Here is a 16580-nt window from a genome sequence, read left to right on the forward strand (position 1 = left end):
GACCTCTCTCCAGTCTGCCAGTCTCATTCTGATTATAAGGTGCTGTGAAATGAATGCAGAAGATGAGATTAAATGAAAAGGAATCCATCAGCCAATTCCCAAGATCCAGATTCCATGTTTCCTTTGTAAAAATTGACGTTACCAACATATAAACTCTGCACTTCCTGATTTATTCTAGCATGTTGTGATGTTAAAAAAGCTACAGGACAAGTACAGAGTCATGACCTTTGATCTTAGTTTAGTAAAGAAGGGTATTTTTCTTTGTATTTTAAAATTAATTCACCAGAAATATTTAAGATTCAAATAGAGCTGTTCTCAGCTCTCACTTACTCTAGTGTAACCCGAAGGCAGTTAGTATGCTACTATGTAAAAGGCAGTATCAACTTGTAGCATCCAGTTACAGTATGATCATATCCCAAGCTTAGTCCAGCACAGTGTGTATGTGTGTGTATCTAAACTGTTAAATGAACCAAGGTATAGCCATGTTCTTTCCCCATCTACAACAGCAAACCAGTCCATATTGTAACAATTGTCTTGTCTAACATAGATGCAGCTGTAGTGCAGACAGGATCTAGCAAAGAACAATACGTCTTATTGTCAATAGTTGGCCATTTAAATAGTTTTTTTTAAATGCCTTTCAATTCACAATTAAAAGGGACACTGCCAGCTTCAAAGTCTTCTTACTATGCTACTCATACCTATGTTAGTAAAACTAAAAGGGGGCTTTAAAACATCTCACTTATAACTAATTATGCTGGCTATGTATTTTTTGCAGATCACTCAGCTTGCCAATGAAAGTAAGCTTCCCAGGTAGCCTGTTTTAAGTTTTGGTTGTCATGTGCTTGCATAATTTGGTGTTGGGTTGCAAATACTGCAAGGGAATGTTTACAGCCCAACAAGGCATTTTTCACTGCACTGAAAAAAAATAATTAAAACATTATAAACCTTAGGGTTTTGAAAAAAATCAAAAACCTACAAAAACTCCATACATTTTGGGTCACTTCAAATGTTTCAAACCACGTGGAGTTCCATCAAGTTTGCTCATATCAAAGACTGAGATGTTAACTTTTAGTCTTTCCAAATAAACTTTTGACAATTTTCAGCAAGCCAGAAGGGGGAAACACCACTCTTACCTTCCATCTGCATAATCTGCATCTGCACCTCCCCACCAGACATCGGAATCATCTTCCTCAGCATCAGCTGAATCAACATTGTCACTTTCATCTGCTAATGGACAGCAAACAAACTCCACACCACGGAACTTGTCAATTCCACAGGGCAGCAGCATGCCATAATCATGCAGATTCATACTCTTTTCACTACAGGACTACAGAAATAAAGAGAACAGCAACAACATTGTTACACAGCGAGCTGGCCAAGGAAAAGTTGGCACAGATGTAAGAAAACAATAAAACTCTCTGTACAGCCTCAGAAAATTAGAATTAGCTTGTCAATTGACCTTTCCATTGTTGTGATTGATAAATTCATTCTGTGTGGGAACCTGGGCAAACTACCCACAGTCTATAGTCATTTTAGGCAACAAGCTTTTCCTTCTTCTCAACTCTACTTCTTGCCAAAAGATTATATCCCCTCACATACATTTGACAACCCCACATGCTCTCACCTAGAACTCCTTTAGGGCTTGTTGTGCTGTGCACAAATAACCATGGGAGAGTGACAGTCTGCCCTGTCTATGTAGCAGTGCTATTGAAGACTCCACACCTAAAACACTTGATACATTGAGGTTTGAGTCCTCCTACAGTATGGTACCTCCAGCCATGTTGGAAAACTGTTGGTTATGCATCCTTTAAGAGGTTGCACAAAATACTTAAAAGACAAAGCCACACAGAACATGTGGAAAGGGAGAACACATTTAAATACTATATGGTAAATCCACTCAAGACTGTCATTGTGAGCTGATGATAATATAGTGTCAAACAGACTTCTAGGAGGGTGCATGCAAAACGGTAATTTGAAACTCTAAGCTCTTCTCAGTTTACCTTTAAGAAGACATATCCTTAAAAGGACTCAGATATTATAGTTTGGTTGCACAACTCCTACAAAATTAAGTTTCAGAGAGTCTTTAATAAAATGTCAGTGAGTTGTAAATGCATATGTTCTGTGCTTTGTATCAGTTTTAGACATTGTCCTTGCAAGTATCTTTGTCCTATCTTTCCTATTCCTTTGCCTTTTCTATTTCCTTTTCTGTCTGATGCGACCTCATTTGTTGCATCATCTGAGATTACATTGTAAATTCTTTGAGGCAAGGGACGTGTTTTATTTCTGTGAAGCACGCGGCACAAAATTATAATAATAATAATAAATAATACATGTGAGTGAGTCAAACATTAAAGGTGAAGCTCTAGTTTAAAACGAACTAGAGAGAATGCAGTTTAATGTTGCCATGTACCATGTGGGACAAAAGTTTATGAGAAGTTAGCTAGACGTTTTTATTTTCCATGCATGGAGAAGTGAAATTACAGATTTAATCTTAGTTCTTCAATGGAAGAGCACTGTTAAATCAACTTGATAACACAGCAGCTTTCTATGAATACATGTGACGGTAGGTAAATGCTACAAGGGAAGCTGGTGAGATGAAGCTGGGGAAGGGAATGCAGGAATTTTAAAAGGATGTGAGGGAGTTGGGGGAGGTAAAGGGTTTCTTTATATGCTAGCAATACCATCCTCATGATCCCCCCCTTTGGATTACTTGATACAGCCATAAGTAGACAACAGGGCCAGAGTCAGATGCATTAAGCCTCCCTAGTAGGGGAGAAACAATGCACAAACACTGGAACTTGCATATAAAAATCAGAAGAGCATTGACATTTGAGAATACCATCTAAAACAACAAGAATATGAAAATTGAAATGTCAGCTCTACATGACTTACATCAAGTTACAAAATACTATTACTTATGAAACAAACTAAACTTAACAGAACTTCTCCTGTTTTTCTTCTAATTAAAAGCACCAATTCACCACCCACCAATAAATATTTACAAATACAACTGAGAATTCACGATTTTCTCTATAACATCCTGTTGTAATTAGATGTATTCCCAGGAATGTGATACAACTTGAAAGAAAGATGGCTAGGAATTTCAAGATAAATTATATACTGTACCTCTTTAGCAACAGTGTGCCAGTGAAGGTGGGTTTCACATACATCCATCCTTTCCTGGTGGAGGAACTTGCACTTATCTGGCACTAGAAGGGCATCACTCACAAACTCACCAACTGGAAGAAAACAATATGCAGTCTTCATTTCACTCATGATCTCAGTCTCTGATTTTTTGTTTTAAAAGTTTAACAGTGCATAAGCCAACCTCCAACTAATAGAGGCTAGCAAGAAAGTTTCACTGACAGACAGGTTACTCAATTTCCCACTATAAGGATTCCTTAACTTCCAACTGAAGAATGTGGTACTGTTCCCTTTCAGAGACAGGATATTGGACTAGAAAGACTACTGGTCTAATCCAGTGTGGCAATTCCTATGTTCCTAATACAAAATCTGCAGAACCAAAGACTTCACTGGCCTTTACCCTTAAGTTAGTGTTTGCTGTGATCACGCTATCTGAAAAACATCAGAACATGAATCTGAACATGTTTACATTTTTTACATCGAGAATAAATCTGACGGGAAATCATTGTTCCAAATCATTCTAAAATATTTTAGTGAATTACAGGATTACTAAGGCATTGTTACTGTGTAGCTCTTTTTTATTTATTTATTTTGTTCCTTTTCAGCTTAAGACACTTTCATCAGTCAGACAGCACACAGGTTAACTGAGAAGGTTAACGGAACTCTGAAACAACAACATAACAAGATTCTGGGATCATCTGATTGTCAGCCCTCTACATCAAGTTAGTGTGTGATCACTGCCTCTCTCTCGAGCACTGTACTTTAATTGGCCAGGAGGGATCCATCTGCTGCACAATAAAAAAAACAAATCAGTGCTGAAAAACACACTAGGGAATAAACGTCTTCAGTGTTGGTGTTTACAATTATGGGGAAAATATGACGAACAACATGATTTATTGCACTGCAATCATTGTAATTCTGTCGCAATTCTGGTACTGCAATTTTTTTAAATTAGAAAGGTGGAGATAACTAACAAATAACTAGCATGAAGCTGTCACAGAATTGATGTACTGTATTGCACTGACATTGTCTGGACAATAGGAAAAGGAAGTTACATACCTGAGGTGATGGGTACTGGGAATGTAACTTTCATGGATAGGAGAGACATGGAGGAATGATTGAAAAGAAAGCTTAGTGAGTACTGAGAGAAAAAGGTTCAAGTCCCATTGAGGAGTAGGTTTTTTTACTAGTGGAAAGGTTCTGATTAGGCCTTTTGAGAACCTTACAGTGGGTGCGCAAAGACCGAGTAACCCTGTGAAGGGTATGGCATGCACTAATTGCTACCAAATGGACCCAGGAGGAGCTGATGGACAAACTTGCTGTCTTTAGAGAAAGAATATAGTCCATAAATAGAGGACCATCAACATCTTCTGGGGAGTATATGTCTGTGGCACACCCAGAGAGACAAACACTTCCACTTGGTTAACTAACATTTTCCAGTAGAATTCTTCCTACCATTAGTAAGGATGCGCTGTACAGATTCAGAACTTGATCATTCTAAGGATGATGACCCTCCAGAAGCCACACCCAAAGGTGAAAGGCACAGGGGTTGGGATACTTGATCTTGATAGTCCCCCTGGATCAGGAGATCAAAAAATGGCAGGATAATGATTGATGGCCGAGACGACATGCATAGGAGGCTTGGAAACCAAAACTGTCTGGGCCATTAGCAGAAATGAGGATGACACATACCCTATCATGCCAAAACTTTCATAAGACCCAAGGGAGGAGTGGTAATGGAGAGAAGGCATAGTTCAGATGATCCGACGATGGAAGAAGGAAAACGTTGTTCTGCAAGTGGCAATCTAGGGCTCCTCTGGAGCACTATATGTCATACTTCTTGTTTGTTTGGCAAACAGGTGCTGGTGGTGGTCCCCCACTCATCCTTTTCTAGGGATGGGATTGTAGATGCCAAAGTGACCATGCAAAACTTGATTTTGCGATAAAATGACTGAGATGGTGAAGATGGAGAATGGGTCTCCAAACTGCCCTTCTTTTTGGGAACTAGAAAGTACACTGAATAAAAACCTTTCCCTTGGTACTAAAGAGAAACCAGCTCTAACGCTGTAAGAGGGATTCTACTGCTTGCTTTAGAATCTCCTGAGGGTGGCCCCCAAAAGGGTTGGGAAAGGGGGTAGAGCCATAAATACCCATTTGTCAATTGTTATAGCACTCCAGGTGTGGTACAAGAGTTAGCTATCCTGAACTGAAGGCTAGAGGAAGAAAAGACCTTCCTTCCCAACTAGTCGAAATGCTTGCCCTTCCTTATAAATCAGGTTAGATCGAGAGTATTGCTAACTAGATCTCTCTGTAGTGGCTTGGAACACCAAAGAGTTAGGGCAGGATAAGAGAAATAACTGACTATGCCTTAGGAATTGGGGTGCAAGTAGCTGGGTATGCCAGACTGCTCTAGCTGGCTCCAGGATGGCTTTGTTAATAGGAAACACTACATGACTAGAAACGGAGGACTGGAGAACATCCAGGAGTTTATGTTGAGGATCCTGAATTTCCTGAAGAGAAATCTATAGCTCTCCTGAAAATCTATGTAAGAGCTCTTGGAACTGCTAATAGTAATTGGGGAGATGGGGACATTGGAGTCATCTCTTCATCTAAGAATACGATAATCTTGTTGGTCTTGGAGGAACTGCTCGATATGGCGTGTACTCTTCAATGGGATCAGGAGGCAGCTTTGGTTGCCCTCTTGAAGGGGAAGGATGGGACAACTCCCTAGCAAACCGGACCGACTCTGCACGATAGTTTGGATCCCCGGTCTCCAGTATGGCCAATAACATGGATCAAATGGAGATCCCTATGGCACAGGGTACCAATGGCTCTGAGGCAGGTGATGATCTCAAGCTGGTCCAGGCCTCCTGTCTAGGAAGGCATGCCTTGGAGAAATAAATAACAGTTTATTGGGTTGTTCAGAGGAAGACAAAGCCAAATCTGGATCCAATGGCTGTACTGGCTCTGGTGCTGAGGAAAGTCATAACCACAGAATGGAATGGGAGACAGATTCCACTCAAAAGTCACCTCTCCTAAAGAATTCAGGACCTCTCTCTTGAGAGGGAGAAATCTGATGGAGAAGGAGACCCTAGATATGGGAGGGCAAAGAAGCCATCAAGAGGAGCATAGGTATTGGCTCTTCCCGGAACATGAGGGGTCCTGTCTGCCCAAATCGATGGAGCCAAAGTAGAGACAGACTGTGCTACAATCATGCAAGACAGAGTCAGTACCATGGGTAACCCAAGCCTCAGTGCTGAGTGATCTGTGGGGGGTAGACTCCCTTGCTCCTGAGTTGGGTCCTCACAGTGGGAAGTGCACTCCTTGCTGAGTCAGGTCGATGAACTGGGGATTGGAGGGGGGGTGAGGGGGAAAGAGTCCCCTGGCCCAAGTCCAACTGCAGCCTCATTGCCTTTTCCACTGGATACTTCTTGAGGCTAAGTTCCTACCTCTCTCAGGGAACGAATGGCAGATACTGCACCTTGCAGCAGTGGAGCTTCTCCAAGGCAGTACAAGCAGCACTGATGGTTGTCATTGACCGAGAAGGAGGAAAGGCACAAATTTTGAAGCCCAAAGTGGTGGGTATAGTACTGTACCTGAAACGGGGTACATGGGTGGTTTAGTGGGGCTCCCCAGGTCAGGGAGGCTATCTAACTACAAAACACTAAAAAATATTATATAAAACTCTAAACCTTAAAATCTTCTAAAAACTACTTACAGATACATTATATATATATGTAATAGATAAAGATAAAGCTCTAGACGCTAGAAGTGGCAACTCGGACCATGCAAAACTGAAAAGGAACTGGAGAGGTGGTCGGCCCACTCAGCCCTTTATATCCTCACTCAGGGATACAGGAGTACAACGGAGCACGTGCGGACCAACAGACACTGCTTTCAAAATTCTCCAGCTCCAGCACATGGAGTGCACGTGTACCGACAGTGGAATACACATAGGGACTAGCACTCAAAGAAGAATTACGTTTGAATGGCATGTGTTTATCTGCTCCCTGAAGCATACTTGCTTCTAGCAACCTCCAAAAAATTAAAGTACACACATTTCAAATGAATGAACCAAAATGGTCCAGTGGTTACATGTTGAAATAATGGTTTAATAAGTTACAGAGAAATAATTATGTGTTTACTATTAAGTAAGTAAATATGTGCTGGCTTTTGATAATTACTTATTAATTTTTAAAGCAGACTTTTTGAATTAACTAACAACAGGGAAAATTTTTCAATATTGCACTTCAGAAAATGGAGGTACACTTCTTTTGCTAATGATTGATATTTGTAGTCCAACTGAATTTTTCTCCTGTGTTCGATGTAAGTAATTTTAAGTCATTAAAAGCCAAACTCAGCAAATTTCTGGGGGAGAATGGATTTTATCACACCAGTGCGTCACACCATAATGCTCGCAATTTACTCACAACAACAGAAAACCCATAGGGATATATTATTATTCTGCACTCAAAATGGGTTTGTGAGCTCCATGCCCTTAAGATGGGTTCATGGAACCAATAAGACACAAACATTTGTAAACGCTGTGCAGCACATTCAACCTCTGATCCTGACAGGTATCATATGGTGGTAAAAGGAAGGTAGAGGCAACAGTCTCTCTGGCCAATGACTTGTAAGGAAGCAGGGAACTGAATCATAGAATCACAGAAATGTAGGACTGCAAAGGACCTCAGTATATCATCAAGTCGAGTCCCCTGCACTGAGTATTACTGAACTAAGTATTATTTTGACCATCTCTAACAGATGTTTGTCTAACATATTCTTAAAAACCTCCAGTGATGGAGATTCCCCAACCCCCCTAGGTAATTTGTTCCAGTATTTAACTACCCTTATAGTTAGGAAGCTTTTCCTAATAGCCAAGCTAAATCTTCCTTGCTGCAATTTAAACCCATTACTTTGTGTCTTGTCCTCAGTGGATAAGGAGAATAATTTATCATCCTCTCCTCTTTCTATCAATTTTTTACATTCTTGAACACTATCATGTCCCCTCTCAGTCTTCTTTTCTCCAGACTAAACAAACCTATTTTTTCCCAATATTTCCTCGTTTTCTAGACCTTTAAGCATTTCTGTTGCTCTCCTCCAGACTTTTTTACTTTGTCCATATCTTTCCTGAAATGTGGTGCCCAGAAGTGGACACAGTACTGCAGTGGAGCCTTTATCAGTACTGAGTAGAGTGGAAGAACTGCTTCTTGTGTCTTGCTTTTAACACTCCTGCTAATACATCCAGTGAGGTTTGCTTTTCTTGCAACAGCATTACGTTGTTGACTCGTATTTAGCTTATGATCCAATATAACTCCCAGATCCTTATCTGCAGTTCCCCTTCCTATGCAGTCATCTCCCATTTGTTTAATTGATAATCCATTTGTCTTTTTCTTAAGACTCGTCAGAGGTCAAATCAAGCAAGGCAACAATGGCACTTCTAGAACGGAGACTGCAAAGAGGTGTGGCAAAGAACTGGACTACAGAGGTGTGATTTACACAAATCACAGAGGGATTGTTAGTTTAAAGTACGGAAAATGATGCAGGCTGGTACATTTTACAGCCATGTTTCACCTGATTATCAGTGGCTGAATTAGCAGTACGCAGTACACCACCATCTTATGGAAGGTATGGGTGACATCTTCTAAGGCTGAATACGGAATACCGAGGTTCACTGCACCTTGGATTCCTGAACTCTGCACTGCAAAGAAGAGCTGTTGGACCACTAACTCAGGGCCTGGCTGGCTAGGGAAAAATGCCCAGGCCTCTTCAATGAGCTGTGGGTCTTTCAAACCTGAAATGCGGTCCTTTCATCCCCTTCCCTCCCCTTCAGGATCAGCCAATCAGTCTTGGGGAAGTAAGTCAGCTTTGATGGCATGGTGCAGCATTTCCCCCCTCACTACCGGCCAATCTTGAAGAAGATGACAGGCTGTCTCCAAAGGAGAAATAAAAAGCCAGGGGGCTGAATGACCCTAAGTACAAACTTCAGAACTTCGTGTACTAGCTCTCTTATTATCCATGAGATCTTCAGATAAGAAGGGATCCAACATATGTGATTATACTCACATATACCATACTACTGGGGAGCTGATAGCAACCACTATATTTAGATGGTTTCCATCCTAAAAGATTGAGTTCTCTCTCTATCTTTATTACATATAAAATACATTAAATGAACGTTAAGATTGCAAACCCAAGCTCTCAAAATGTAGGAAATGCCAGAATTAAGGTCATGCACACAACCTTAATTCAGCCCCTTTGTGTGAAATGGTTTATGATACAGTCTTTAATTACATGATCACATTCTTTTTCCCCCACAAGAACCCCTCATTTTGACATATTGACTCCCACATTGATTCATCAGCAGGGCTGAAACCTTTACATACACAGCACAGACCTCTGCCACGGGAGCTAACAGAGCAACTGACAGTAGTAGCATTTGTCCTTCTCTATATGGACCAGTTGCTAGAGGAAGATGAGAGAGAGAGACTCTGTCAGTGGGTTTCACAGCTATTTGCTGACATTAGGGAACTGATGAGACCCAGGAATCCTTACTTCTATTCCAGGTTCTGAGAGAGGTATATCCAGTGGTTGCTCCTGTTCTCCCTGCTGACTAACCCCTTCTGCCCCAACACCTCCAGTCCCCCCTTTCACCCACTGGCGCCTTGTCTCAGTACCAGTCACTGCTTGGGCCACCTATACCTATGCTAGCTATTTAGATACTATCAGAAATAATAATAAATAATTCTCTCTTACCGCCCCCACAAAACATTACAATGTGCAGCTAGTTCTGCCTCTACAGAACTGCAGATATTAACATTATGCCTTTCTGTGCATTCCCTCCTACATCACCACATTTTAAAAGTGTAAGGTACCATTAAATACAAAGATGAGTGTTTTGGGGTTTTTTTGTTGTTGTTTTTTTTTAAAGATACCTTGGACTCTGTAGCTAAAATAAAAACCTTTAGAGAGGTACCTTTTATAAGCTTATTCCAGTAATGAAATGGATTACTTAACTGGATCATGAACCTACTGTAGATTTAAAACTATTTTAGATTATAAATTCTCTGGATCAGGGATTGCGTGTTGTACAGCACCCAGCACAATGGGGCTCTAAGCTTGATTGGAACCTTCTGACAGTATCATCATATTAATATTTACTACCACTACTAATATATTCTGAAATGTCTGTCAGTAATACTAATAGATCTACTAATAGATCAGACAACCAATATCTGCACTCAGGATACACTAAACTTCCTCACCTCTGCATTCTCTTGCAGAATCTTTCTGGTAGCGGACTGCAGAGTTTTACCAGGTACATTAGGCAGCAACAAAGCAGTTAATAAAACTACATGTTTACAGCAAAGATAGCTTTTAAGATGACCTGCTGGACTGGCTAGCAGATCATGAAATTCCAGCCTTTTAATCAGAGAAATACTCAATACCATGATTGATATGAAGGAAGAATCTTGTGGCCTTTTCATAAAATTCATTTTTTACCCAACACCCAGTTCTCAGAAGCAATCTAATTTTGATAAAGCAATACGTCAGCATTCCATAATAACTTGAGCCACTTAAGTCTATTTACTCATCTGAAGAATGTATCTCCTGCCAATAAAGTTGTCGCACTCCTGTGAGAACGCTGAGCCCAGTTCATCACTGATCTGTAATTTAGGGCATATATGTTCATTTCGGATTTACAAAAGGCAGCAGATTGACAGCGCTTGAGACCGAAGTCCTAACTGCAGGAGCAGTGACATTAAAACCTTCCTTTGTCACCCTGCTAATGCACTTCAGAGGTTAACTAGAGGCATTGCCTTCAGTAATGTGAGGGTAGAATAATCATCACACCAATTCATTCCTTAGAGACTCTGCTAAGATTGCTAACTTTGTGCCTTCTGTGATAGCAGTTTTTGTTACTGAGACTCTTCCCCACTAGACATCACCAACTCATTTACTCCAGACCTCTGCACAGATAACAGCATTTTATATTCTGTTCTAGAAAGGTCACCCAGAACGTTTTGAACGTTTAAGTATGACCTCCCAATTATCTTTTAGACCATGCCTTTGGCCTCGGAAGGAAGTCAATACAACCTCACCGTGACAGGGTGGAGGCTTCCAGTGTGCCCAATCATGGACTCAGGGTGGCCCTGCAAACAGCTCCCTGCTTCAATTTTCCTCTTCTGGGCACTTGTGATTCCCTCTTTCCACAGCTGATCACCTGCCCCATCATATGTGATAGTGCAGTCCTCTCCTGGGGCACCCTCCTGCGACAGGCCACGGCACAACTGGTGCACCTGCCTCAGTTTCCCCTCAATCAGCCACAAAGAGATGCCACGAGGTGAGTTGACCCCCCTCCCCCGTCCCTTCACGCCTTCATGTTACAGACTGAAAATTTTGGACCATAGTGGGGTGGTAGGAAATGGCCTATGGAAGGCAGCCTGAAGGTACTCCTGGATGTCAGACCTATTTGTCCGCCTGGGTCAGAGCCTGGTGGAATTGCGAGGGCCCAGGCTCCCCTATCAAAACCCCACTCTGCGTGTTGAAGGGCCTAAGCTCCTGACCACTATGCAACGCTCCATATGAGCAAACACTACTACGGAGGATGTGACAGGTTTATAAAGTCATGAACGGCGTGGAGAAAGTGGCTAAGGAAATGTTGTGTACCCCTTCACATAACAAAAGAACCAGGGGTCACCCAGTAAAATTAATAGGCAGCAGGTTTAAAACAAATATAAGGAAGTACTTCTTCACACAACGCACAATCTGTGGAACTCACTGCTAGGGGATGTTGTGAAAGCCATATGTATAATTGGGTCCGAAAACAAATTAGATAAATTAATTAGATAGGTCAATCAATGGCTATTGATGTGCTTTGGGTGTTTTTGAACCTCTTACTGCCAGTAGCTGGGACTGGCTCACAGGGGATGGATCATTCAGTAATGGCTCTCTTATGTTCATTGCCTCTGAAGCATGAAGCACTGGCCACTGTCAGAAGATAGGATCCTGGGCTAGCGGGACCATTGGTTTGAAACTGCATGGCTATTCTTATGTTCTTGTGGAACAGAAGAGCTTGGCCCAACTTCACTTAAGAGGCCAGCTACTCTGTTACTCTCACCTTTTCTTATAACTGTTATTGGGAGCAAGCTCTTTGTGACCTAAAGTGGTGTAACACAAACAAGGGATTCATATTGTTGTTGGGACCCATTCTGGGTTCAGTCATGTTTCATTTTCCACAGAGAATTACTAAAATCATTTATACAGCATCAGAAGTTTACACAGTGGTTTACAAAAAGAGATTAAGACATGTTTCCTGCCCCTGCTTTAGTTAATGTCTGAAGAATTAAAGGACATTTTTAGAAATTTTAATAAAAATCTGAGAACAATGAGATTAACATTTTAACATTAACATATGGCCAAATTCACCCTTAGTGTAACTTCCTGAAGTAGAAAAAGTTACATTAGGAGCAAGGCTGGTCCACAGCATCAGAGTACAGAAAATTATAGGCTTCAATTAACAAGTTTCTTTCTATTGGATATAAAATTGATTTACCTTAAATGCTGACTCTAATTATATTGTCGTTCTTAATCACTAGATTCCTTCAACATAATTTTGCAAATCACAGACATTAAACAGTACCATTTCCCAAGCATCCTGCAACAGCACAAGATGCATGACCACAGCTTGGCTTGTGCATGGAACACACAAGAAATCAGGTGATTTCTTTCCACTCTAGGGAAGTAAAGGAAACAGATTATAAACTCTTTGGGGCAGGGATTATATCTGCCTCTTCATCAATAGTGAGGCTAGCACAACACAACCCCAATTTTGACCCAGGGCTCTGTGTTCGTCTATATATAAATAATGATCAATCACCTTTTTGGGAAGCCCGAACACCTGACATGAAATTCTGGAGACAAAAGGACTAAAAATAAAAAATTGGTAAATTTTAATGCATAATCAAGTGGGCAACATCTGCCTCAATGAAATAATAAACTACAGAAAGTGTATAATTAGACAGAAAGATAAACAAAAGAAAGTCTAATGAAGTGGTAGGAAGCAGCCAACAGCTCATTTAGTCTAAACCGAGTGCAACTGAGCCTTAAGCTTGTGTACTCAAGGGATGCTGCCAATAAAACAATGTGTCCAACAATACTTCTATTCATAAAACACCCTGTTACATAACTGTATAAAATTGGGCTATTCTCAAACCATTGCCCTTTTATTCCTCCCAGTAATGCTTCAATCTAGCTGTAAATGGGAATTTCTGCTCACTTTGCTACGTTTCTGCTTGATTGAATTTGAAATGAAAATGTCTGCTCTCTCTTTTCAGACAGAATGCAAGTGTCATTCAGATTTTACACACCATGCAAATAGAGAATGCATTTGTTTAGATGCAAAAGTATTTACATATGCTTCATTATAAGGCCTGGCACTTTTACAGATGCAGATGTTAAAAATTATTTATGCACTGCAGCATTTAATGGTGGTTCCTTCAGACTTTAAATACATTTACTTTTCTAGCGTTTTTTTCCTTTAAATAAAAACTGCATTTTATGTCTGACACTGCAGTAAAATGCTCTTCCTCTCTCTCTCACTTGTTAACAATGCCCATTACCTCAACATCTTGTTCCAGGTCATCAGAGTAAGGTTACTTGAAAACCTTCCTTTTAGTTTGGACTCTCCTGGGAATAACTGTTGTGATAATCAAGTGTTCTTGCAATGATGCAACAGCACTGCATCACAAATCAAAGTGTTGCCTCTCAAACCTGATACATTGCAAAACAGCCCAAATTTGGTTGCAAAGTCAAGCACTCCAGAGTTAAGAAGTGTCAGAATTAAGGTTTTTTTTTCTGAAGCCCCCCCCACCTCATTAACGACACATCTTCCAACTTCAGTAACAAATGAGGCAGAGGCCCTGCAGCCAACAGCTCGCTCTCTCTGAGCACCATTCGTCCTGTCCAATGAATGAGTTGGGAGAGTGCAGGAAGAAAAAAGAGCATTTAGTGATTAAGGTAGTTAAATGTCATCCTGGAAATTTGGTTACTATCCCTACCACAACCACAGTTTCTGTGTGATGATGTCACACTAAACCAAACCTTTCCCCCTCCCTGTACTCCCCCCAGCTCCTACCCATCTTGTCACTAAGTTCCTGCCTCCATCCATTTTACCTGCATTCCTCACCTCTTTGCATTCCAGACAGATTGTTTCCTTCTTCTCCATGTTGCCTGAGCACCAGCTCTGAGACTACAAGAAAGAATCTCCCTTCTCTAAATTACAGTGCCACAGCATCACTCAGCTACTGGAAAGCACAACTACAAGGAAAGTCCTGCATGGCCCCTGTAGCCCTGCAATGGGCCATATTTGATTGCACTGTGCAGATGGGTGCACACGCATTAGGGTCAACATGTAGGAACTGTGTGAGGATGGAGCATGCTCAGTGCAGACAGAAGTTTGACTATTATAATCTGTAAAAAGGCTCTTATAATAGAAAGTGGGAAGCATTGATATAATCACTTTTTTAAAGCTACCCAAAGAACTGTACAGGTTATGAGAACAAGAAAGAAAATAGGACAAGTTTAGAACATTATGACCTTCATTATCCCCAAGAGCTTCTATGGAAAATATAGTTGGTGAACTCTAAAAATGAGAAGCTCAATTTTGCTTTGTTTGTAAAAGTCTTTTTCTACTAAATGTAGTAGTGTCTGCAGTCCTTCCCAAATTTAATATCACTGGTGAGTATCACTTTCTTCAAATGGGATCATGAATAATGGATGGTGAAACCAGATCAGGCACCAAATCTGAAGTACCCATTAGGTAAGATTTGAAAAAAATAACCTGGCCAATGTGAATTTGCTGTTGGTCAGCGTGCAAACAGAGACTGCTCCCTGATTCCACATCAGCACTCTGGTCCACAGAACCTGACGCTGAAGAGCAACACTGTGCTGGATGGCATTAGAACACATCCTCCACCAGCATATTCCCTACCCTTCGCCTCCTATTCTAGCGCAGTGCAGTGAAGAGCAGAAGACTCAGAGAAGATCATAGCACCTTGCTCTCACTGAGGCATTAGACAGGGTATTTGTCAGAGTTAAACAAGTGACCACCAGATGTGGGGCTGGAGAGGAGGGTTCCTATGTGAAATATAGCAGATGGCAAAAGAGAGGAAGAACATAAGAATGGCCACAGTGGGTCAGACCAATGGTCCATCTAGCCCAGGATCCTGTCTTCTAACAGTGGCCAATGCCAGGTGCTTCAGAGGGAATGAACAGAACTGAGCAATTATTGAGGGATCCATTCTCTGTCGTCCAGTTCCAGTTTCTGGCAATCAGAGGTTTAGGGAGCATGGTATTGTGGCTAATAGCCATTGATGGACCGATCCTACATGAACACCTCTAATTCTTTTTTGAACCCAATTATACTTCTGAGAAAGGAAGAAAACACTGATCAGGGATAACCTCTTGTATTATCACATTCTGTATCAGCAAAGATTAATGTGAAACCCCAACCCCTCCGCCCCCCCTCCACACTCCAAGCAAGGGCCAGCCCTTGCATGCCAGTATGATGCTTAGCAAGCATTTCTTCTTCTAGCTTTCTGTGTGAATGCTGGGCTTCTTCAAAAGATGCTGCCTTTGGGCCATGCTAGAGTTCATCCCATCTGTACCATCTTTAGTGGCCTTTAGCTAATAGTTAAATAGTCATAGTTAAATAGCTATTGCTAAGCACTGTCTGTATGAGGGACCAACTTGCTTTCAAACTGCTATTGCCTACAGGATAGGTCTATTGACTTAGTTGTTTTTACAGGCAAGCTGGAGGGAGCTAAAATGAATTGTGCCCAGGTTTAATGATTTTTGTCGATGCAAATTAACAAATACCCCCCAAGTGGCGCAAAAATCGGGTGTCTCAAACTCACCTTACCTAACCAAATTGGTTTTGCCTGTCTTGTCATACTTACAGCCAGCAAATACAGGTAAGAGCTGATGAGAGGTTGTCCTGGATTCACAAGGTCTAGTCTACATCCTGGCCTTTTGTTACCTAGCAGCTCTGTGTTCTTGGGGAACCAGGGCGCAAAACCCCAACTCTCTCTCTCTGGCTCACCTGAATTACCCCCCCACCAGCCCATGCTTGAACCAGAAACCAAAGGCTGCTTGAACCAGAAACCAAAGGCATTTCAATATGAAAAGGCAGGGGACACAACTGAAACCCTCCCATCAAGGGTGAGGCAACTCCCCATGCCTCATACAAGAGACACAATTGGAACCCTCCCATCAAAGGTGAGACAACTCCCCAGGACACAATTGGAACCCTCCCATGAAGGGTGAGACAACTTCCCATGCCTCATAAGCATCTCAGTTAGCACATGAATGAAGAACAGAAGCCTCATCTACATCGAAGATGGAACACGCACTGAACTCTGGGATTGCTGAAGCAG

At 41.4% G+C, this 16580-nt stretch overlaps 1 protein-coding gene across 4 annotated transcripts in view; it reads right to left on the minus strand.

Annotated features, from left to right (window-relative positions):
- Nucleotides 1-16580, minus strand: part of APP (amyloid beta precursor protein) — a 386748-nt gene that overhangs the window by 176337 nt on the left and 193831 nt on the right. For all 4 annotated transcript variants that reach the window (XM_067538217.1, XM_067538219.1, XM_067538215.1 and 1 more), the window contains exons 4-5: nucleotides 3127-3239; nucleotides 1134-1327 (exon numbers count right to left, since the gene is read on the minus strand). In XM_067538217.1, the coding sequence (XP_067394318.1) occupies nucleotides 1134-1327; nucleotides 3127-3239 (307 nt within the window). The remainder of the gene's footprint in view (nucleotides 1-1133; nucleotides 1328-3126; nucleotides 3240-16580) is intronic.

The sequence above is a fragment of the Emydura macquarii genome, unplaced genomic scaffold, assembly GCF_026122565.2.
Source record: "Emydura macquarii macquarii isolate MOO-44397 ecotype Brisbane River unplaced genomic scaffold, CSIRO-AGI_Emac_v2 contig_476, whole genome shotgun sequence".
NCBI classification, from domain to species: Eukaryota; Metazoa; Chordata; order Testudines; family Chelidae; genus Emydura; species Emydura macquarii.